Source organism: Drosophila kikkawai, chromosome 3R (genome assembly GCF_030179895.1).
Source record: "Drosophila kikkawai strain 14028-0561.14 chromosome 3R, DkikHiC1v2, whole genome shotgun sequence".
Classification (NCBI taxonomy): domain Eukaryota; kingdom Metazoa; phylum Arthropoda; class Insecta; order Diptera; family Drosophilidae; genus Drosophila; species Drosophila kikkawai.
In genome coordinates this window covers 7933455-7958049 of record NC_091731.1, presented here as the reverse complement: position 1 = coordinate 7958049, position 24595 = coordinate 7933455, and the positions used below count along the sequence as shown (strand labels likewise).

General features: G+C 42.3%; 3 protein-coding genes across 8 annotated transcripts in view; 1 reads left to right on the top strand and 2 right to left on the bottom strand.

Annotated features, from left to right (window-relative positions):
* The window catches only part of SNF4Agamma (SNF4/AMP-activated protein kinase gamma subunit), an 83993-nt gene that overhangs the window by 43458 nt on the left and 15940 nt on the right, over positions 1-24595 (bottom strand). For 5 of the 6 annotated variants that reach the window (XR_011445323.1, XM_017178865.3, XM_070287195.1 and 2 more), the window contains exons 1-4: positions 9206-10967; positions 5824-5945; positions 4729-5353; positions 4534-4656 (exon numbers count right to left, since the gene is read on the bottom strand). Coding sequence is in view for 5 of the 6 variants with exons in the window: in XM_017178865.3 (XP_017034354.1) it covers positions 4534-4656; positions 4729-5353; positions 5824-5945; positions 9206-10837 (2502 nt within the window). In the remaining variant the exon portion in view is untranslated. Of the gene's footprint in view, positions 1-4533; positions 4657-4728; positions 5354-5823; positions 5946-9205; positions 10968-24595 lie in introns of those variants that run through there. The other variant, XM_017178866.3, reaches the window with a different exon arrangement.
* Positions 18249-21072, top strand: Snmp1 (Sensory neuron membrane protein 1). Its single transcript, XM_017178873.3, has 7 exons — positions 18249-18437; positions 18501-18658; positions 18729-18876; positions 19167-19421; positions 19489-19995; positions 20057-20235; positions 20307-21072. Exons 1-7 carry the CDS (start codon positions 18327-18329, stop codon positions 20605-20607), a joined length of 1659 nt encoding a protein of 552 aa, XP_017034362.1. The 5' UTR covers positions 18249-18326; the 3' UTR covers positions 20608-21072.
* Positions 21481-22770, bottom strand: LOC108083171 (carboxypeptidase N subunit 2). The gene has a single exon (XM_017178858.2). The coding sequence runs from the start codon at positions 22768-22770 to the stop codon at positions 21481-21483; it is 1290 nt and encodes a 429-aa protein (XP_017034347.1).

Genomic DNA, 24595 nt, shown 5'->3' with positions numbered 1-24595 from the left:
CCTCTGAGAAAATATCAAACTATTGAGACGGATTTCATATTCTCTACAATGGAATAAATAGTTCAAATGCAGATAGCATTTTTTAAGGTTCTACCAATAAATTTCCAGTGTTGTCGTGACAACAACAAGCCAACAAGCTGTTGGTGAAGTTTGGCAAATTGTCATTCTTGCCAGAAGAAATTGTACACCCTCTTAGCTTTTAGGCACATGCTCGCTTCCCTCACTCTCCAAGAACTAGACACTTGACAAATTAGCGACTAAAGAATTGGCTTAGAGGCTTTGCTAACGGCAAAGCCAGCGAAAACCTCATCTATTACTTGGCAAAAATGTATGAATACGATAATATAACAATAGCAACACACGCATAAATGCGGATCACATGTGGGTAATTTATTTTGTTTGGTTTATTTATTTTTATTTTTGCCTTTCCTGTCGCACTCTAGCTCATTTCCATGCTCTGGGTATTGCTTTTAATTAAATAAATAGAATTTCATAGAGATAATTATTATGAAACGCTGAACGAACGTGCCGCTTGAGTTTGTCACTGAACTTGAAAATTAAAAACAAAATATGTCCGCCAAGAAAGAGGAAGGAGGAAAAGCCAAGCGGAAAGAGAGAACATTTTGAGTGTTTTAAATGAAATTAATTGCTGCGGCACTTTAGAACCTAAATGGCTACCAAAATATACAATTTGTTGCTAATTTTCTTATACTTGAAATGGTCCTATTTGCGCCAGAAATAGATAATTTTGTTTATTTTATGGTTATGCCTTTGTACATTTTTAAGATTTTCCTGAAATGTAGTTGATTTTATTGTTTGATTAATTGATTTGATTTGGTAAGAAATATTAAATTCATTTTTAACTGATATTTAAATTCCAAATTTCATGTTCACGTTCAAAGTCATTCGATTTCACTTTTATACGTTTTATAAGACAAAATTCACTACATTGTCCACATTTAAAATCATTTTACATATTTTTCTTCTAATTATAGGCGCATTAGTAGGGACTTTCTTGTCATAAAATATTTCGAAAGAGTCCTTGAGACACCAACTTTATATCGTTTTAGGCAGTTGAAAGTCTTTTTTGGTCATAAGTAATTGTTCACACACACATTCGGGATGGGCACTTCTGTGGCTTAAGAACAAAGACGATTTCCAGCAGCAGAGATTTACATATTGTCTTAATATCTGAGGCAATACCGGCGGAGGAGAAAAAACGCGCACTATTCGCCGCTTGGCCCGTCCAATTGGAATTGCAATTGAAAATATCAACACACGGAGCGAAGCGTGAGAAAGAAGAAAACGGCGGGCGAAACGGCAGCAAATTGACGGCGGAGAGCACGGCGCTGGCGTATACGTAATATTCCTACGTCCGTCTTTGTTTGTGTGCGACTTTTCCGCAGTAAAAAAAATAAATAAAACTGAGCGAATCGAAGAAAGTCGACGACAGAGCAAGCTTCGAAAGAGAGCGGATCGCGAACAGCTGTTGCTGCGATCACCTGTTGTCGAAGCTTTTCCCGCTCTCAAGGATTTGTTTTCTTTGTGTACTCATTTTCTATTTCTACATTATGATATATTTTGTTTTTAAAAGCTCTTTGCACGCGTCTGGCTTGTTGCTGCTTTTCGGCGACTGATAAGCGATAAATAACACACAAAAGCGCGCTTATCAATAAAATCGAAGCCCATCAAACGCTTCGAAATCAGCAATTGCGCATAATTATTTATAGATGGATGATTATTAATAATGACGCCTCAGTTGCCGATAAGGCTCAAGTGGACTTTTCGAGACTGCCTGGCATTCAGGGGATTGACGATTAGTCTGTAATTTGTTTAATCTCCCCAAGCAATCAATCTAATGAACAGTGATTAGCCTTATTTAGGACCTGAATGACTTTTAATAAGTTATTATCATTATAAGTAATGGATAATTGGTAAGTTGGATAGGAAGTATCCTGTATCAAAAGATGCAAATATAAAATTATAATCACTCGGGGCCCTCAGTATCGACGGACTTTATACTGCTACTGATTTCCTGCCAATTGAATAATAGTACCTTCGGTTTATGTTGAGGTTGGTAAAAAACCTGGTACTGATGACGACAATGGCAATTCCAGAAACAGCTGTACACACAAGCCAGCTGCTTGCCTTTGTTTTTGTCATCAAGTCGCATAAGGCTTTATTTGTTTAAATCAGACCGCCTTCACCCAAGGTCTGTCGTAACTAAAGCAAAAAATATTTAATTTATATTTCGAATTATATAAAATAATCTAAATAAAATATTAATTTAAAAAGAAGTAAAATAGGTATTGACCATAATTATCAAAGGCTAAACAAGAAGGTAAACAGTGTATAAAAAAATGCTATTCTACCATTTAGAAACTAAAAGACGTAAAGACATTAATTAAAGAACACAAAACCAAACCATCGATAGTGTCGATAGTGCCATCGATAGTTCTCCACCTCTACTACCTAGAGAGAAGACATATAAAAACAACCTTGTGAAACTACCTTAGAGAGAAAAAAACCCAGTGAAACTAACCCAGAGAGCTCCAACAAGAGAAAAGTATTAAATAAAGTTTGACAAAAATTAAAGTTTTACACAAAACTATTTTTTTTTTTTGTAATACAGTTATTATTAAGAAATGTTTAAATGGATAAATGATAATCATTTTTAAGAGGCATCAGTGAACCAAAATATTGCCACTGGATTGGTCGACCTCAAAAAACATTGTTATGTCACTTGAATTTTGCAATAATTTAAAAATGTAAAAACTACCCAAAATCAATCTTTGTATGTTCAGCCCTTTTTCAAAATCGTTTCCCTTCTACAGATTTCTTAATTTAAATTCTTACGAATGTTCCGTGCGTGATTTTGGAAATAGAATTAATTCCAATTGCAACTATAAGGGCATATGAACTTGCAAGTTTATGCAAAATATGGCTTCCTAGAGTTATTTTGGTTTTGTTTATAGTATACTATATATATATAGTACTATATATTCATAATTAAAAAAAAAAATAGTTTCCAGGTAAGACAAAAAATATTTATTTTCCCAGTGTAAAGTAAGCAGTTCGCAAGCAGTTAGGCCAAGCAATTGGAGTGAAGAATTCAAGCAAGCAGTTCGAAGTAAGCAGCCCACAAGCATATTAAGCAAGCAGTTCGATTTATTCGAATACTGCTTGCAAACTGCTTCATCGCAGGAGCGACCACGAGGCGATCCTATGCTCAGTGGGTGCGCCGGAGGACGACACTCGCACGCTGCCGCGAACGAGACTGCAAACCAGATCGCAACAGAGCATGCGGCAGAGAGGGACATGTCGGGGGAACCAAAGGCTCTGGTTCAAGTGCCTTCATGCTCGGAGGCAAATGACCCGGGCACGCGGCTTCTCTCGGCTCGTTAAGTGCAGCGAAGCCTACAAATCGGCTAGGAAGGCTCTAAAATTGGCCATAAGGGAGGCGATGAAAGAATGTCTGCGACGAGGCGGAAAACGACCCCTGGGGCGGTGCCTACAGAATGGTGGTCAAAGGGCTGAAAGCAGGCAGCACGGCTCCTTCGGACCCGGAAGGCCTGGATGTCATAATACAGGCGCTGTTTCCGAGAGGAACCCCGGTGATCACGCAGCCTAGTGCGGAGCGCCATCCCAACGTCGACTGTGAGGTCTACGAGGAGAACCCGACAGAGCCATGACTGCCGAGCTTTAAAGATAAATGTCAGCCAAGCTGATGAAATCCCTCAGGTCGCTGGAGAGAGGGAGGAACGAGCGGACTGACTGAGCGGCCTTCCTTCCGCACAATGCGGGTCCTCTGCCCGCCAAGCAGTAAACAAAAATACGCTGGTTAGTATTTTTAAAATAACATTTTAAAGAAATTTATAATTATATAATTATATACATAATTATAAAAATGAAAATGAAGTTTTCGGTATCGCATTCTGCAGCTGATCTAAACGAAGCGTGAGTGCGGCCAGTTCAAAAAATGTACTGGCAACCAGGGAGTCACTCAGTGAGGATCTACTGGGTTCCCAGCCACCAAGGCATAGACGGTAACGAAACCGGGGACGAACTTGCAAAGGAAGGCGTCGGACTGGCGAGTAAAAGAGCAGAAAACGTTTGTGTCTCCCTAAGAACGCTCCAAAGTGAGCTAAAGCAGGTCGAGGAGTAATTCCACAACCTGCAGAATATCAAAAATCATGTGCAAAGAGCGCAACGAGAAACTCGCCCACTACGTGCTGCATCTTCCACGGAAGGATTGCAGAATGTTAGTGGGTATTCTAACTGGTCACAGCCAGGCAAGGATGAGATATGAGGATGAGGAGGATGATCAAGAACATTTACACATTTTAAGGTGGAAAACGAACATCTGTGCTTAAAAGGTTTGATTAAAATTATAATAACAGACTATGAAAGGGGGAAATATTCCAATATAAATTCTAAATACTTTTATGAATCATAAATTATTGTAAATAAAACAAATTTCCCTATCACACATCTGATGTACAGCTCCAATTAAAAACCACAGTTGAAACTTACCGCTTTGCGTTTGTCGGCTTCGCTGACCGCCGAGTTGGAGCGATGTCGGAACAGATCCATCACCTTGGTCATGGGCGAGCGCTGGGAGGCGTTGGGTCGCACCGCCGTCACCGTGTGGTAATACTGTCAAGGAAATAAAGGTGTCAGTTAGAATTACTTCCGAATGCACTAGGAGCAAGCCCAAGGAGCACTTACCTGCGCGTCGCTGCCTTGATGCGGATGGGCGCTGCCGTCTTTGTATTTGCTCTTAGCGGAGACTGTGCCGTCGGCGTTCGTTATCGTCACTGCGGGGTGCTGGCGATGGCCAAAGTTCTGCATGGCCACCTTCATGGAGTTCATAAGGCCACCGGCTCCGGCTCCTCCACCCGCTGCTGCACTCGCTCCGGCTGTCGCTCCGCCTCCGGGTGCTCCAGTACTCGAGGCGGGCGCTGTGCCACCGGACACGGAATACGTGCTACTGGTGGCGCTGCTGTCGGCGGAGGAGGGATCCAGCAGATGCTTCTCCTTCTGTCGCTTGGCATCCGATTTCGCACGCGGCCTGAACACGTCGAAAATCGTGGGTCGTCGATTTGGAGACGCAATGCCGTGCACCGTCGACTGGTTGAGCACCGGCGAATCCTCGCCGCTCCGCCGCCGCTCGAGCGAGCCGGAGCGCGATCCGTGGCCGGCCATAGCCATGCGCTCGGTGCTGCGTGAGATCTTTTCGCTGTGCCTGTTGATCTTCTCCAGCTTGGCGGCCTCGCGCTCGATCCGTCGCGCCGTCTCGCGCTCCAGCTTGCGGGCCTCCTTCTCCCGTCGCGACTGCTCCTTCTCCTGGCGACTGTGGGCATAAATAAAACGAGCTATTAGGCAAGATTCGTTTGAATGTAACATTAAAAACACACTGAACCTGTGTAACGTTTTGCTACAACTCAAGATATAGCTAAAGGTGATTTAAAAAACTTTAATGTCAGAAGAGTCTGAACCAAAGGAGGGGTTACTCGTAAATTTCATTGTCAGTATACAGATTATTTTTATTATTTTTCTCCTTTTGATAAATAAATTGAAGAGCAGAACTTTTCTTGGTAATTTAGAAGAAGCTAATTATTAAGATTATAATAAACAGCTTCAGATTTTAATTTTGCTTTATATTGGCTTATCTGATACCTTACTAGATATTTTTTCAATTATTTCAATTTTATAATTTTGGAGTAAAATCAACAGTGATTCCTGAGGCACTACTGTTTAATATATATTTTTGATTGAACCATTTAAGCCTCCGGGGGCTTTAAATAAAACTGCGAAACTTACCGTTGCTCCTTCTCCATCTTCTTGTAGGCCTTCTTGGCCGCCTTGGCATTGGGCTCTGCTGGGGCGCTGGACGGCCGGGATCCTGGCAGCCGGTTGGGTCCCCCGATACTGCCATCCTGCTCCTGGAAGCGAACATGACGTTTGTGGGAATTAGTTTGTGTCGGATTTGGCGCGTCGGAGGGATTCGAGTTGGCATCTAGTAGTTGGCTTTCGACTGGGTGACTACTTTGCATGTTTCTGGCGACACTGGCCAAGGCAAACTGAACGCCGAACGCTAGGCGGTTGGGCCGACCGATAACCATTACCCACCATCCACTATCCATTATCCCCATATCCTTTTACCTCTCACACTTGTTAGTCGCCCTTTGCCAGCTGCTGCAATTATGCCGAATTGTCTACAAATACAATTTATTCGCCACAAATACACAGTGGCGCAACCCGTAGTAACCCACAATTGAAGGAGCAGACGACACCCGATGCGTCCGTTTAATTGGGCCAAGGCGGCAAAGGGGGGAGAGGAAGACCCATCCTGATGCCATCCTGCGGCGCCTTCGACCGAGTTTAATCAATTAATTTATGATTACGCAAAATTGCAAGTGAATGTGGGCCAAGCGACTAGCTGACTGTTTGCCAAGGAACCAATTTGAGCGGTCTTTATGCACACAAGCGCTATTCAATGTGAACGAAAACTCTTTGAAATAATCCTCTCTCACACATCACCTGTGATGCTAATGAGAAACAAATTTTGATTAATGACCTTTAAGTTTATTGTCTACTTTTAACTATTTCAAGAAATTTAGTTGTGAGTGGATGTCATTAAACGAGATACTTAGTTTTATTTGTAACAGTCTTTACATTCTAAGGGCCGGTTTCCACCCTTCATCAATCATAAAATCGACTTATTAAGATCAAAAGTCAATTTGAAATGAACAAATTGAATAGTTGAAATTATTTTTTGCAAAAGGTAGTAGTTTGGATGATGACAATTCCAAAATATTTTAATTGCCCATTTCCTGCATTGCCTAACAACTTTCACAATCATCAGAGGCCCCCCAGCCTACACCTGAGATTCAAGCTATTTTTGAGAGGGGAAGAGCCGACAAGAGCGGGGAATGCAGACACCTGTGTGTTTGAATTATTTTTAGCAAAAACCGCACAGCGATCGAAGCTGAAAAGCTGTATGTGTTGCCCTTTTTATTTGTATTTTTTGCTTTGCTTTTTTTTTTAACGGCCGACGGTTTCATTACCAAAGTGCCGAGTCACGTGCCCCGAGGGTCGCAGACGGCTTCGATGAGCTAACACACAAAAGCCGCCCCGAATTATGATCGGATCGGGGGAAACGAGGTGGGCTAACATATAAACCAGAAGCTCTCCATCTTTGGTGCGAATCGGGAATATATACCCACTTTATGTACTGCTGTGTGATTCAGGGCAAGGCGATTTAGGAGGGGTTTCGATATCAGCTGTTCTCTAGAGTCTAACTCAATATTTGGACAGCTATAAACCGCTTTAGACACGGGGAGACCTCCCTTTCTCTCAGCTCTGGTTCTGGGTTCAGATGGGAGCGGCGAGAGCCGGCTCAAAATTGACGTCATTGTTTGCCAAGACCTGGTAAATACACGGCGGCTGCCTATATGGAAATTTTATACATGTACGCGATACGTCCGCGTTCCGTCAAAACAAATAAGAATCGGCGGATTCCGGGCCGAAACTGTTGACAAATTGTGTCATGATAAGCGAGAGAGCTGGAGTGCGTCCTGCCTCCCCAACTCACCGCGAACAGATATACAGAAAATATCCGACTATATATAGCTCGGCATACATATTTGTGAGGCACGATAAAACAAGCCCCAGAAAGCAGATTTTCCCCGTGTCGTGTTTACCTTTCGGTCAGACAAATAAACTCAAAAAGGCCGAAAAGGAAGCACAATAGCAAAAGTTGAAATATTTCGTATGCCTCTTCTGCAACCCTTTCACTCCACGAACTATAAATAGACAACTTTATGAGTATCGTAGAGGCATCGGCACTGGCAAATTATTAATATTGAATAAGCCAAATGTAAACATGCCACAGATCTGCAGCTCGTCGGAAAACATACTAATCTCGTGGCTAAGCCACTCTGGACGGAATCTATTAGCTGGACTATTATCTGGATCTCACTTAGGTTATTAACCATGTAGATCAATCCCCAGAACTATTTAATATTCGATTCTTCAATTCAATTCAATATCGAAAGGGAACTATAAATCTTAAAATACATTTTCAGAATTAAGAGAACTCCACTGGCAGTAGTTCTTATGACATCATCTGACGACTCTGCGGCGCCTTTTCCCTTTTTCATGCTTCAAGTCTTTCTCCGCGACTACGACTCGCTAAATGACTTCATAATGAAAAGCGCACATAGCTCAAGTGACGTCAGTCAATTCTGTGAATATAAAAATTACACAAAGCCCTTTTTAGCCTCAATTAGGCTTAGACGAAAGTCACCGATGAGAATTTGTTTATGTTTGTTTGCTTTGGTTTATTATTAGATAAGTTTGTTGAAATAAATTTGAAATGAAAATTTGACCAATAAATAACAGATCCATGGAAAAGTAAACTCTAAGGAAAAATTGGAAAAACTTTGGGATTCCACTAATTGAAAAATTCAGCGATGTAGTGACGATGAGCACCGAGGGTGTGGGCATAGCAACTACTTTATACACGCAGAATTGAAAATCAGCTTCCGATCGCCCGCTCCTAAAAAAGCTGGATACCAATCGAAAGGTACCGAAACTTGTTAAATTATTTGTAAATTATTTTTCCCCAGAGCTACTATTAAACGTATTTTTTGTTGATTATATTATACTTTAAATCACTTTTGTTATAAGTTCTGTATTAAAATGTATTACTGTAAAACTACTTGAAGATTTTTATTATTATTGGATTGTAACTTCGAAAAAACTTCCTTTTTATATATGGTACTTAAGATGAATTGTTCAAATCTTGTGGGCAACTAAGACTACAAATTAAATTTGGATGTCTATAGTGTCAATGAGAGAGCTTACGTTAACATGGGCCCGGACTCCCTATCAGTTCTATTTCGAACTGAACAGGAAAATAAGGCATTATAGCACTATAGATATAAACTGATTTGTTGTGACGTCAGTTTATCTTAAATTAACCTTTTTTGATCAAATCTGGGACTAACATTAAAAGGATCAATGGCAGGCGAGTAATGCAGCAGCGCACTTATTTATACTACTGAATGTAGTCATGTTTCCATCGCATTCTTTTACAATGTCCTCCTGCGCCTATTTTATACCTTACCATAAAAAGCACCAGGTCGATGATCAATCTCTACTTCACTTTACAATAAAGAACGCCCCAACCACTACTTACATCGTCCGACACCGAAACCGAGACGGATCCCGAGTTGGTCAGCTGGCGAGATGGACTCGTGGTGGAGGCACCGCTCTCGTTTCTCAGCAAACGGGGCATGGTCGATGCCCCGCCCAAGGACACGGGCCTCTGCTGCTGCTGCTGCTGCAGAAACGGGGGAGCTGCCGCCAAGGAGGCAGTGTCAAGCGTTCCATCCTGGCGCCGTATCCAGATCTCGTCCAGCTCCCGTTCGCTGGGAGTTCGCTGCTTGCTAGCTAAACTATTCGTATCACAATTGAGGCTTTGGTGATTGGTATTGCTTCCCAGTACCAGCCCGGTGGTGTTCAAGGCCACGTTGCTCTGGGCTGGCGTGCGAATCTCCACCAGCGACGGCTCAAAGAACTGCTTGGACAGGTGCGGGGCGGCGGCCGGAAAGCGATTGGATCCGTATCGCTGCGAGAACAGGCCCTGCACAGAGGAGTAGCCGCCGAAGCTGGAGGGAAAGCTGATGGTGTGCGCATTGGAACTGGCCTTCAGTTGGCTCAGTTTTTGAGCTTCAACCCGCAGCTCGGGTGTTTCCTGGGCCAGGGTCACCTTGAACTTGCCCTTGATTATCAGCGGCGGTTCAGAGGGCAAAGGTAACGGAGATATGGGCTCACTGGCAACCGGAGGAGTCGTGGGGATTTCCTTGGCCACAATCATGACCTCCTTAATAGGGGGTGGGGTTTGCGCTGGCGGATTAACCGGGACTGGAGGAGCTGGCGGTTCCTGGGTGTGTAGTAACGCTTTGAGGGCCTTTGGTAGAATTGTTGCCGGGATCGGAGGCGGCGGCGGAGGTGGTGGCGGTGGCGCCTTGCTCTCCTCAATGTTCCGCGTGTTGATCCGGTCGATTTTGTGCATAAACTGCTGCCTCAGTCGCTCCAGGTCCTTAAACTTCTCCTTGGAGGCTTCATCCTGCGGGGTAGGTGGCCGCGGCGGGGCCTTCGAAGCTCTCTCCGCTTTCGTGGCTTCTCCGGCTCCAGCAGACGACCCTCCTGATGCCTGGGTTTTGTCGAGCTCGCCATCCTCGTCGTCCTCCTCCTTACACTGCGACAAGCGGCGGCGCTCGATGAAGGGAGCCAACAGGTAGCCAGGTCTCTGGTGCCCCGAATAGATATCGGCCTTGGCGAACTTGCCGCTAAGCGTGAGTCCCAGGCTGTGCTGTACCTCTTCGTGGTCGTCATCATCGTCCGGATAGTCCTCGTCATCGCTGCTGCTGCCACTGCTGCTGTGAAAGTCGAAGGAGTTGGATCGGGGCAGGCACTTCAGCATTTCCTGGTCAATGTGCTGCCCGTGGAGTGGTCCTGGCAGGCCGCGAGTCTGCACTTGGCCCAGACTTCCAGAGGAGGCCGAGTCCGTGATCTGCTCGTTGGCACTCGCCTCAGAGTCCGATTCATAGCCATCAAGAGTACCCTGCTCCAGGTCGTCCATGGTGGACTCGAAGGCGCACTCAAAACTGTCCTCGCTGGCGAACTGCTGGTAGGGATTGCCCGATGGCGGCAGCCCTTCCGGCAGGTGGGCCTGCTCCTCCTTGGCATCCTGGTTCGCCTCCTCGCGGATGCCCAGCGGCTGCTGCTTCACATGCTCCTCGATGAAGTCACAGTGTGTGTCCATTTGTGATCTGGTTATATCTTTGGCTGGCTGCTGGGGAACAGGTGGCGTAGCTCTGTGAGTCTCGATGGATTGCTTCTCTGCGCTATGCGAAATATTTTCTTTTGTACGACATTGATATGCCGCCTTCTCCGGGAATCTAAAAAAGAAGAGTGTTTGGTATCATTTCGCCCGGTCAGGATACGCAGCAAGAGCGCCTTCGATCAGTCCCTGTGTGTTGATATGAGCTGTCTGACGTACTTTTCCCTGCTTTAATTCAGGCCAACACGTCGGCCACCAATCTTCCAGAGGTGAAGGTCGTCCGATTTTCCCCCATTCTCCCGCCAGGTAGAAACCAAGAACAACAAAGGCTAATTTCATCATTTACGCGTCTTCATCGGCGGGGAAAAAATCAAAAGTCGAACGCGAAAAGAAACAAATGGAAAAACAGAGGTAGCAACCGAAGCTGTTCCAAGCTGAGAAGAGGTGTCCGACATATGGCAGCTGATGACACAGCAGAAATTGACCGAAAATAAACTTAAATGTGAAATATAATAAGAAACAACGGCCAGGTAAATTACGCTAGAGTACCGTGAAATGGCTTGGAAAGTTACTAAGGATTAATATTTTATAGCTGAAGTCTCAGTGCATCTGTTATGCATCGACCCTTAATAAGAAATATAACATTTTGCTAAGAAAACTGAACCAACATCTACATACTTATGCAAGAGACGGGTCTTCAAAGAGAGTTTGCACCAAGAAAATTATGAAATTAGTGAGAGAGCGAGAAGAATGTAGCCCTCGAAACACAAACACAACCATATTTCTCGACCTTTTATAAAATAAAATAAACAAAATCTGCCTCAAGATGATTTTAGTTTTCTATATTTATTTATATTTACAAAATACGAATTTGCCCAAGGGAACAAGACTATAAATCAAAACCCTTAAACCTATTGCCGTGAGGTAACCACAATAATAATAGGCACTCCCACTGGGAGCAACAAGTGGCAAACGTTGGTGTCGATTCAAAAGCCCAACCCACGAACAAGCCAGACCGCAAGTTGGGTAATCGAGCATATGGCGTACGCATCTGATAGATTACCCACCGCAATTAGAGGCAATTAACTACGAATGTATCTGGTATCCAACATATGCTAATGTCAGCGCGCATTCTGCGGATGACGCACGTGGCCGGCGGAGAAAGTGACTCAGCCCTAGGGCTGCCGCATCTGTCCGACGACCCTGAGATACTTGCTCGCTTCGGGGGAATTTCGCTTAGCTACAGACTTCACACTAATCGCAGCCCCCTGGTGCCGCCCGCTGATTCAGTGCCTAAGTGCACTGCATCCGATTGATACAAGGCAATGCCTGTATGCAATTACACGGCCCGGGCTCTCCCCCTAAATTTAATTGCATAACTCTGGCCACTGTCACGAATCAATTGCAGTCAGCTGATCGGCCCGTCTAAACTGTATCTATTAATTAAAACTGCGGCTGCCTCTCGAACCGCCTGCCGTTTCTGCCTGCGTCTGTTCGTATGTACATATATCTGTCCGTCGTTTCCGCGTATCTTTGCTCTGCGGTTTACTTTGCCAGACTCTCTGGCGTCTGGTGTGACTTGCGGCTCGTCAAGGGGAAAAGCACACCTATGCTAGTTAGTAAGTAGGTTTCCCGTAGGGGTTTTCCTTTGTCAATACACTTTTGCTTTGAGACTTTTCCAGAATGAGAGCTTTCGAGCTTCAATATTTCCGACTAATCACATTACAAGTATAACATTGAACTCTGCCCTGCAGAATTGTACATGTTGCTAATATAAAGTGACCGAAAACAATGTTACACATCAATAAATTGTGTTTATAAAAAAAATAGAATAAATAGATATATTTCCGAATGTTGATACATTTTCCCCATCGACCCTTGTATAAACTTTAAGGAAAAGCTGCCATTGAACGACACTCTACACAATATCCTCGGCTTCCATTTAAATTTTCTACGGCTGCACTGCCGCCTTACACGTTGCAAAGTCGTATTCAAACATTGAACTCTCGTCACGTAATCGAAATTATTGTTTAATTGAAGAAACCGCACTGCCGAAGCAACGCCTGCTTGTGCAAAGTGAAGCCAGAGCAAAAATATCGCCAGCTAAATATCAGACTCACATAGCGACGTCAGCAGCAGCGACGGGAATAATTAAAAGCACACACAACAAAACCAAAATGGCATTCAAACAATTTTCTGTTTCATTTGGGCTTACGAAGTGTCGCACGAGAAGCGAATTAAATAAAATTGCAGCTTTGCTGCGGGGTGCAGTTTCTGGCTAAGGGGTCACCCAGTTTTTCTGGCATAAGGCGGCACGCTGTTGGGAGAAGGCGACTGGGCAATAAATTAACCGAAGCTGCATTTGCAATGAGTTCAGTAATAATGTATAAGACGTAAAGACAGTTATGGAATATACCTTCAAACAACTTATTAAAAGTAATTATAAATACTTTTTTATTGAATTGGTTTTTTGGGAAACCTTGTTTATAATCAAAAAGGTCTCGCCAATTGATGAGTTTGTTAGTTTTTAGACTCTCCTGATACCATTCGAATGACTCCCAAGACTGTATATCCCTTTAGCCCTCTTTAAGTCGTTGGTTCATACTACCCCTAAGTGTCGCTGAGAGTACGCGGTACCAAAGAAAATACATATAAATATGCTAATGGATTTGATTTGGTGACTTTGGCACTTGATATCAAGTTGATGCACAAACAAACATATGAATATTTGAGCAGAATGCTACAGAATGATTGGGATATAATTGCTGTTAAATGATGAAGGATTGCCAGCTGCTCAAGGCACTTCCACTTCCCCCAAGCGTTTGTATATGATCGACACCGAGTCTTTCGTCTCTGGGGCTTATGCAATCAATATTCACGTGATTCTACAACTCTCACCGATGATTCACTCCCTTGACAGGCCGCTGATGGCTGATAGTGCAAGTGTCACTCGCTTTTCATTGACTTCGGGCCAATTCATTAATCGCTGTCAGCCAGAGCAAATTGATATTCCCAGCGTAGACACTGGAGAGAACACCGAGGGTATTGGGCTTTTGGAAAGCGAGCTCCGCAAGGTTGAAGACATTCCTTATTTACGATAAGGACTGAACCCGTCGCAAGTGAGTTGGGAAATTAGCACAGCAATGCCAGAGGGCTCGAGTGGGCGGAGGACAGTAGAATTCCTCACTGGACTGCTAATTGTAACACTGCTCCCCTTTCAAGTTGCCGGCTGGCTGAGTAATAACCTACTTGTGTAGGCGGTATTTTATTATACCCTTGCAGGGTATTATAATTTCAGTCAGAAGTTTGCAACGCAGTGAAGGAGACGTTTCCGACCCTATAAAGTATATATATTCTTGATCAGCATCAACAGCCGAGTCGATCTAGCCATGTCCGTCTGTCCATCTGTCCGTCTGTCCGTCTGTCTGTTTTTACGCAAACTAGTCCCTCAGTTTTAAAGCTATCTGAATGAAACTTTGCATATAGTCTTCTATATACTCTCACTGCTATATATGTCGGAACGGGCCGGATCGGACGACTATATCATATATGTACATAGCTGCCATACAAAAGTTCGATAAATTTATAGAAAAATAATTATAACTTTGCTGTTTTTAAACATTTTTGCATAATTTTATATATTTAAATATGGCCATTTTATATTATTTCAGAATTTTGGTAAAAATTTGATGAAAATCGGACGACTATATGATATAGCTGCCATAGGAACGATCGGGAAATTAATACAAATAAAATTATATCTTCGTTGTTTTTCAACGTATTTTGATCTACCCTGAGATATAAGCTTTTTTTATTATTCTAGAATTTTGGTATAAATTTCATAAAAATCAGACAACTATATCTTATAGCTGCCATAGAAGCGATCGGTAAATGTATAAAATATATAAAGCTGGGAATGTAAAACTGTAACTGTCAAACTGTAAACATAATAAGTATAGGTAAAATGTAATGAAACTCTGTTTTGTGAGTGTTTTCAGCATTTAAGTCTATAATATAAACATCAAAACCAATCTGCAAGGGTATACAAACTTCGGCGTGCCGAAGTTAGCTTCCTTTCTTGTTACGGAATAACTTCAAAACATGAAAAAAGCAAACTTTGGCCAGCCGAAGTTTACATACAATAAACTAGGAAACTAAATTATTAAAACAAACATGAATGAGAAATATTTTTCAGTGCCAATTTTTTCCTTGGACCTTGTGGGAAATCATTAAAAATTGTCATATCCTGCGGGCCATGGCTTTTGAAAAGTTCTTGTTGTTATTTTTGGCAAAATTTGCGCCTTTAAAAGTCGAAGTCGGATTGACTTCGAGTCTGGAAGAAGAATGAATATTCGTGGAAAATCTTGAAAAAGAAGAAACATATACAACTTTTTTATGTCCAATCATTTTTATGAAGGCCAAAAGATATGGTAGTCCAATAAGGACCTTATCTGCATGAGTCTCGTCTCCCTATCTGCAAGGTTTCATTCGACAGCTCTAAAACTGAATAACTGACCTGTCTAGATCAACTCGGCTGTTGATTCTAGTAAATATTGAACGACACATAAAAAATAATAGAAGACGGCATGCGGGCGAACTTGACTACATATAAAGCTAAAAACGAACAACAAATAAATTTTAAAAAACTAAATTATACCAGATAAATGAATTTTGAGTTTTAAAAATATTAATTTGAGGTATATATATTACTTAGATCCACGAAAAATGTTTAAGCTCGTTGAAAAAATCGAGAATAAGTAATTTGTTGTAATCCATAAACTTTATTAAGTTCCAGACTAAACTCAAGTTCCCAACTAAAATCAGTGAAAACCCTGTTAAGAAATGGCGAATGGCATTATTGTGAAGATTAAATTATTCTTTATTATTAATGATTAAAGTTGTATTCAGCAATAATTCCAGTTCTCCCTGAGAACCACTTTTGCCGTACCGCTTGACAATTTAATAACATTATTAATCAAGCAACGACGTCAGTTATGACAATATAGAATAGACAAGCAATTTAAAGTTGAAACGTAACGCTGCATTACGTTCCGACATTAGGATCTTGTATGATAAAGACATAATCAATTACATGGTCTATGCAACTGACCGATGAAGACAAATATAATTCAAGTAAGAAATTGTCTTTTAGAAAGCATATTTTCATATATCAATCAAATTTAAGAGGATGAAATATGGGATAAAAGAAATGCTTTGTTATGAATGAAGATTTCTACATACATACTACATATAAAAATCGATTCGATTGCCTCTCCATTGAGATACCAAATTCTCCATCAATACTCTATGTGGTAAGTTCTTTGTAAGATAAGAAGTTTTTAGCAAGATATACATACAATCAATCAAACTATAAATGATAACAGTAACCCCCTTAATTTATATGAAATAAATTGGAATTATAAATTTAACCCCGTAATCCGAAACGAAATTACCTTCGGAAGCTGGGTTAAAAAAAATATATTATAACTACTATTGCTATGTATGTATTTCCTTATACAAAAAACTACTAATACAATACCATTTTTCTGAAAACCCAAATTACTTACTTTGCTAATAATGTTTCCCGCAATCCGAAAACTAAAGACCCACAAATAAAAAAATCAACTGAATTCCAATCCCAAGCACCGGAATTGCGTAATTGATACGGGTTGCAATAACTGGCTGCGATCGGAATTGAAAATTTCCTCGTTCGCTCTCGATTAATCAGCGCCTCCAGCTCGAGCGTAATCAAATCGTTGGCTTCGCTGGCGTTTTGCGCTCGATTTCCATATGGTCAGCGAAATATCGAAGAAGGCGCGGGCTTTTGGCGGAGGTTTGTTGTTATGGTAAACTGCAGCCGAAAATTGATCTTCTCGATCGTCAGCTGCTGTCAAGCGCAATTCAATTTACGCTTTTCAGCGACTCGTTTTTCTGTGTCACTCCAGAGGGGCTACGTCTACGTGGGTTCTAGCGGCTCTGTCCCAATCTCAAGTTCGCGAAACCAGAGTCACGTGTCTGAGTCTTGCCCATTGTCTAAGTTGTTTTCTGTGTTTCTGGCATTGTCGTGAATTATGTTTTGCGTTCCGTTTCAGTTTCGATTTCTGTCTATGTCAACAGACCGGAGACTCACTTCCCAGAAGGGGGCGTAGCCAGGCGGAGTGGAGCCGAGCCGGTCAAGGTGGCAGCAGAGCATCCAACCCGAAATGATCTATATACTTAGCTTTAATCAATGGAAGCAGTGGTATTTCATCGCTCAGTAGCAATTACCACAGTATTTACTTTTCTGCTGTCTATTAAAAATGGAGTACCCTTCACAAACGCACACATGTACGTCAACTCTGTAATTACTAATGTGTTGGTAAAAATAAAAATAAAAGGAACTTTTTGCTTCATATAATGATTATAAGGGTAATGGCGTGAAAGTATGCAAAACAAACGATATATTAGCTTTTCTAAATGGTTCGATTTTTGTTAGCCCTATGGAAATGCCATTTGTCGTATTATCTTCCCTAATTTTCCATCAACACTTGCCTTGGTTCCCCTTAAGAGTGGCAGGGTAATTGCGATAATTGCGGAAATAAGGCGACCAAGCAAAGGTCGGAAGAACTAACAATGGAATATTGGCCAGGTGTCGCTAATGAAATTTACCATTTTTGCAGTTACAGAAATATGTTTTTCCTTAAGAAGTTCCAAGGAAAAAGCATTTACGTTGAATAGAGAGGAGAAGGAATTCAATGGGGATACACAGGGGAACCAAGACCATGGCCCATGACCCCAAAGCTTACAATTGAATATAGGCCGGGTGTTGCTTAGGACATTTGAAGAAATAGTTTCCTCCTACTAAGTTTTAAGTGGAAAGCACTTAAGTAGGAGATAATAGATTCTCCTACAGCGAATGAATGCAGCATATTGACATTTAGTTGCCAAGGTTTATCGCTAAGAAGGTCCACGATCACAGCATTTTTTAAGGAGATATTGGGTTGACCTATCTCTATTGGGATAAAACTGAAAATTATACTTATTGCGATGATTTTATGACACATTTATGGATCCAAATAGTCTTCTGAGATCGGATAACTGGTTTCCGATTTCGGGATATGTGAACAATTAATGATCAAATGGCATTCGGTTTTTAGAACAAAAGCCAGTTAAACCGCATTCGTGTATACTACTGCAGCGACTATAGCCCAATCTGCGTAGAGCGTAGAGTGAAAAAAATTTATAAAACACAAATACATGCAATTATTGATTTTATAAGTAATGCCGTGTTCTCCGATTGTTTCGCAATCCCGCTGCCACCTCCCCCGCTGACTTGGGCCCTCACAGATTGCGAAAAATATTCGCACGTACGCGCTCGAATGGGAGGTAATCCGGACTTCGCAGTCGAGACGATTCAGTTGCGTCGTGACTGCGAAAGCCTCAGGTCTTCAGCTCCAAGGAGGAGAACAGGCACAGCAGGAATCCATCGAAGATGCAAGTTCACCGGATGAAGCTCCTCATTGCCTCGGCGGGCATCTTCGTGTTCGCCATTATCTACGGCTGGGTTCTCTTTCCCAAAATCCTTAAGCTAATGATCTCCAAGGTTCGGCGAAGATCGTTCGCGGATAAGCTAGGACTCGTCTAACAGGGTTTCTCCTCTCGATAGCAAGTCACCCTGAAGCCGGGATCTGACGTTCGAGAACTATGGTCAAACACCCCCTTTCCCCTGCACTTCTACATCTATGTTTTCAATGTTACCAATCCGGACGAGGTCGCCGAAGGTGGCAAGCCGCGACTACAGGAAGTGGGTCCATTTGTGTTCGAGTGGGTTTCAATGGAGGACACCTCATATGAGGATGATTTAAAATATTTCTCTCTTTTTGCATTTTGTAAGTGAGTGGAAAGACAAGTACGACTTGGAGGACGATGTGGTGGAGGACACAGTCAGCTTCAACATGCGAAATACCTTCATATTCAACCAGAAGGATTCACTTCCACTCACGGGTGAAGAGGAGATCATTGTGCCACATCCCGTACTGATGGTAAGGTATTTATCATTATAGGAAAATATATATCTTCTGCCAATTCGTACGAATTCATCCTTAAAGTTTAGCTAGTTTTTAAAATAATACCAATGAACATTAACGATTGCGTCAGCAAATTAATATAGCAATTATCCGCTGCACTTAAGGCGACCGCTTATGACCACGTGTCCCATTGTTGCCCATGTGAATTATGCAAATCGCATTCCCAGCCAAAAACAGAAGCAACACAAATGCGAAAAAAAAAATCTCGAGAGATTTATAATTTTTAATCCCTTGTCATATTGCAGCCTGCCGGCATCACGGTTCAAAGAGAAAAGGCTGCTATGATGGAGCTGGTATCTAGGGGGTTGGGTTTAGTCTTTCCGGATGCCAAGGCCTTTTTTAAGGGAAAATTCATGGATATCTTCTTCCGGGGAATCGACGTGGACTGCTCCCCGGATGACTTTGCAGCTAAGGCAGTCTGCACGGTTTTTTACACAGGCGAAGTTAAGCAGGCCAAACAAGTGAACCAGACACACTTTTTGCTCTCCTTCATGGGACAGGTGGGTCGCAAGACGACCTATTATTATACCATAATAATATTTTCTGTACCTTATCCATTTATTGTAGGCCAACCATTCGGATGCTGGCCGATTTACAGTGTGCCGCGGGGTGAAGAACAACAAGAAGCTAGGAAAGGTGGTGAAATTCGCCAACGAGCCGGAACAGGATATTTGGCCGGATGGCGAGTGCAACACTTTCGTGGGCACCGACTCTACGGTCTTCGCGCCCGGCTTGAAAAAGGAAGACGGTCTATGGGCCTTTACCCCGGACTTGTGCCGGTCCCTGGGTGCTTATTACCAGCGAAAGTCCTCGTATCATGGAATGCCTTCCCTAAGGTACACCCTGGACATGGGTGATATACGGTCGGACGAAAAACTGCATTGTTTCTGCGATGACCCCGAGGACCTGGACACGTGCCCTCCGAAGGGAACCATGAACCTGGCCGCCTGTGTGGGCGGTCCTTTACTTGCCTCCATGCCGCACTTCTACCTAGCCGATCCCAAGTTGCTGGCCGCTGTCGATGGTCTTAATCCTAATGAGAAGGACCACGCGGTCTACATTGACTTTGAACTGGTCAGTTCTGGCTGATAATACTTGTAGATAAATTATACTACATAATTCGAGACTTTTGCAGATGTCAGGAACTCCCTTCCAGGCCGCGAAGCGCCTGCAATTCAGCCTGGACATGGAGCCAGTGGAGGGCATTGAACCCCTTAAGAATCTACCAAAGCTTGTGTTGCCCCTGTTTTGGGTGGAGGAGGGTGTCCAACTCAACAAGACCTATACTAACCTGGTCAAGTACACGCTCTTTTTGTGAGTACATTGAAGTATTTTTCAAGACAGAAGTCTGTGGTAAAAACATAAGTATAAATGTCAAATTTCAGAGGCCTAAAGGTTAACTCTGGTCTGCGTTGGTCCCTGGTCACCTTGTCACTGGTGGGCCTGATGTCCGCTTGCTATCTTTTCTACCAAAACTCGGACAGTTTAGACATAACGATGCCGCCCAAAATCATCAAGGAGAACAACAAGGTGGAGGATGTGAATAAAACGAAGGAGTCGGCCTCTGAAGCCAACCCCAAAACTGCGCCAACCAGTATACCAACGAATCCAGGGGCCAATAACTTGATTCCGGGCACCAACCTGCCCAGCCTCAGGTTGGAGAAGCGAGAGCCGGAGCGCTACTAGCTCTTGAAATGACCAGGAGGTTTTCTATCATCACTAGCACTATCCGTAGACATAGGCACGTGCACCTGTGTAGTCCAACTTGCGCTAATAAAATGAGACAAACAAAAGTCCAACATTGTCAAAGGTCTGGCAAACTGGTCGGTGGCCGATGGAGCGATTGCTAATCGATGATCGCTGATCCCCAATTGAGAAGATCTGTGCGCTCCACTGACACCGATCAGCGGAGATCAGTGAAATCGTATGCTAGCCCAGCAAACGAAGTTTTCGATCGACTGACGAAACAATTGTTGAGGCACAGAAATCAAAAGCGATTTGTAAACGCAAATTGAGAATTTTTCTTGTGAAGAAATCTTAAAAATAATGAACGCATTGATTAATTGTTCTGTAATTGTATTGTAATTGTTTCATAGTATAATATATAAGAACTTTTAAGAAATGAATAAAGCTCAGCGTATTTATCATGACGATTAAAGAAAGCGAAACTGAATGTGGACCAATTATTTTATAATTAGCCATTAGCATATCCTTAGTTAGGTTTTCTTAACACAAAAAACTCTTCAAGGTTCAATTTTCTAGCATAATACTAACCAACAAAAATACTTTTAAAGTTTAAGCGACCTACTACTTCGTATTGCGAAGAGTTTTAGATTAACTCGAGGTTTAGTTCGACTCCATTTTATAACATAATTCGAGACCCGACCGATTTCTTTTGTCAGTAAACTTGGTCATCCTCGCCATGTTTAAGCCCGTTCACAGTGAGAGTTACATACTAATACAGACTATTCCAAAGAAGTATAAAACAAATCTTATCATTCACAAACAATTTATTTTCCGCTTGAAAACAACGTTCTATAGTATTTCAGAATGCTCTTATTATGTCGCTCCACACCTGAGGGGCTCTCGACTATCTCCTACTATACGATCTTCCAATATCATCGTGTCCTTGGGCAATTCCACGTACTCCAACAGATCCGCTAATTGATCGCAATGAATTTGAACATCGTCGACAAAGAAATCATCTTCCAGATCCTTGATATAAACCTCCCGGCCCTTGTCGTGGGTTATCTCTAAGTATTTAAGATCCTTCAGCTGGGGCAGCATGTCCATGTGATCCGAGCTTGTGTTATCATAGGTAAAGCTCAGCCGCTCCAGACCCGCGACGGATGAAATCTGAGGCAGATCCGAAAGATTATCAATGCCAGTCACATCCAAGTCAACCAAGTTACTGGCCTTGGACAGGAAGTCGAGTCTGGACAGATTGGTGTTGGCCAGATAGAGCTGTTCCAGGACCTGAGGCTGCGATATTTTCAACTCATTCAGACTCAAGTTATCCTCCAGTTGGACTCTGACAACAGGTCCCTTTAGCTTCACTGATTCCAGACCACAATTGGTGGCGTGGAGATCATAAACTTTGGCTGTGGATTGGAGCCTTCTGAGTTGAGGATTAAACGAGAGTTGGAGGTGTTCAACTGATAAGAATATGTTCGAAGGAACTCGTTCTAGCAGATTGCTTTTAGCCGAGAATTCCGACAGATTCCTTCGCTGATCTCTGAATAGGTCGCCTGGCAGTTGCGTTAACTGATTGCTGTCCAGAATAACAGAACTAAGCAAAACCAATTGGGAGAATATACCCTGAGGAATAGTTTTCAGTCGATTGCTAGACAGGTTGAGTTTCTGAAGCTTTTTAAGTGGCAGGAATATCATTGGCGGAAGCTCCTCCAGTTGATTGTCGGACAGGTTGAGCTCCTCCAATTGAGTGGCAAGTTCGAAGGTGTTGCTTGCCAGGATTCTGAGGAAATTCCCTCCGAAATTCAACTTTCTCAGGTTTGTGGAACCTTCGAAGCATTCTCTCTCTATCCCCTGAACTTCACACTCCAGGACATAAAGTTCCACTAGTTGAGGCAGCTGGTGGAATATTTTTCTGGGCATGTTAGCCAGCTGGGAACTGTGCAGAATCAGCGATTCGTAGCTCATCAGATTCGCAGTGACATTCTCATTGAAGCAGGCGACTTCAGTGCGGTTTGGATAATCCAGTTTCATGCAAGTATTTTCCTTACATTCCAGGCTTCCTACTGCCACTTCTTCCAGCGGCTGTGACTTTGTTATCGCGACACCGACGATCAGCGTGAGCAAAATATAGTCCGGATAGTTTAGTGATAGCATTGTGGTAGAAGAAGACTGAGCTCAGAGCTGGCTTTGTGGCGGCTTTTTAATGCCAAACCAGAACACAGCCTTCGAAAACAAAACACAAATCGAACAACTGGTTTTCGAGTCGGTTTGTATCGATTTGCTTGTATTTTGATCGCACGCTGCCTCGCTTTTCGGGGCTCATAAAAATTTATGATTCCTCTCAATGAATACTCGCTTCGTAGCGTTGCTGCGCTGTGGTATTGTTTTGGTTCTGTGCTCTGCCGAGCGACAATTTTGGGCCGCCCGATAGCCGACCGTTAAGCACTCATTCATTCATTCGACATGACTCTCTTCTAGACCAGACCTTACGACATCGCACTATGGGATGAAAAAAATCATAAAAATGAATATATATATATTTATTGTTCATATAAATATATATGTTTGTATTCATTTTTATGATTCTGAAATATATAGTAAATATATCGAAAGGATTTTTTGTCGCCGAGTATAATCGATAATTAATTCAATAAATCGATGATCTCTTATTTGTCTTATTTAGCCGAAAAAATAATAAAAAAAACACAAGTTTGCTTTAAAACAAACATTTAAGACTTGAGTGTATGTAAAATAACGGTACTTTTCCAATAGTACATCAGCCTATCAGCTGATGCTAGGAACCGTTCTACAGCGATGTATGTAGGCATGTACATACATATGTACATACCAATTTAAAGTTTGTTAAGTGGGGGCTACGCTGGGTCTGGCCCGGTGTTTTACGATTATCATTTATTTAAGGGAAGAACTGAGTCGTTTTTTCTTGTTCTTAAAAACATTGAAGTACCACAAAGAATACCAGTCAAAGCCTTTTCATTCTTAATTCGTAACTAATATAAATAGTCTGCATGTTAACATACTAATTTACCATTTCTTTCAAAGCAATATCCATAATGATATAAAACACTCTTTTATAATGATTTGTATATCTATAATAGATTCAATTTTCAAAAACCGAAAACCATCTCCCATAATAAATCAAGGAAAATAAAGTCATCTGTTTGTAATGTGGTCGTTAACTCTTAACTATCCCAATAAATTCTTCGCAATATTTTAATTTTTAAAACATGCCCAACTATACTAGAAAATAGCTATAAAACATCCCAGGAACTGTCAGCTCTAATGACGTTATCTTATTTGCCGGGCATATCCACGATAGAGCTGTTTGTAGCAAGGTTTTGGAACCCCTGACTACCTCTCAAACACTTAGCGTCCGACTGTCCAATAAAATTAATAAAATAAATCAAGTGCCATAAAGCGAAGGCGCCATATAAACCACCCACAATACAATATAAGCACATTTTACGTGACCGATTGCCGGCTAAACGTTCGCGTTTTTATTCACCCCTTTGCTGGCATAACTATTTGGGGGGAATTCGATTCGGATACAGAGCAGGATCGTGGGGACAAAGTCTGCTGGCGACTCGGGGAAAACTCTGGTAATTCCCACTCTTTTTTCTTATTGACTTGACTTGTATGCAAAGTAATTGCGGCAAATTGAATTGGACAAAGGGGGGGCGCGCAGACCACAATATTTATCGCTAAACGAAGTCATGCCGTTTCAATTGAGCCTTCGCAGCCAGCCATAATAATAGCAGAAATGTCACAAACAAACGACAACAATCCGGGGCTAATGATTTAAAACCCATTGGCCCATAATTAGCTCAATGCAAATAGCTCGATCAATTGTACCTTGTTTAGAGTGGAGAGGAATTACCTTTCAGTATTCAAATTGTTTGTCCAGAACTAAGCCAAGAAAGTCCCACCGAAAGCGCGGCGAAGACCAATTTTATAAATTTCA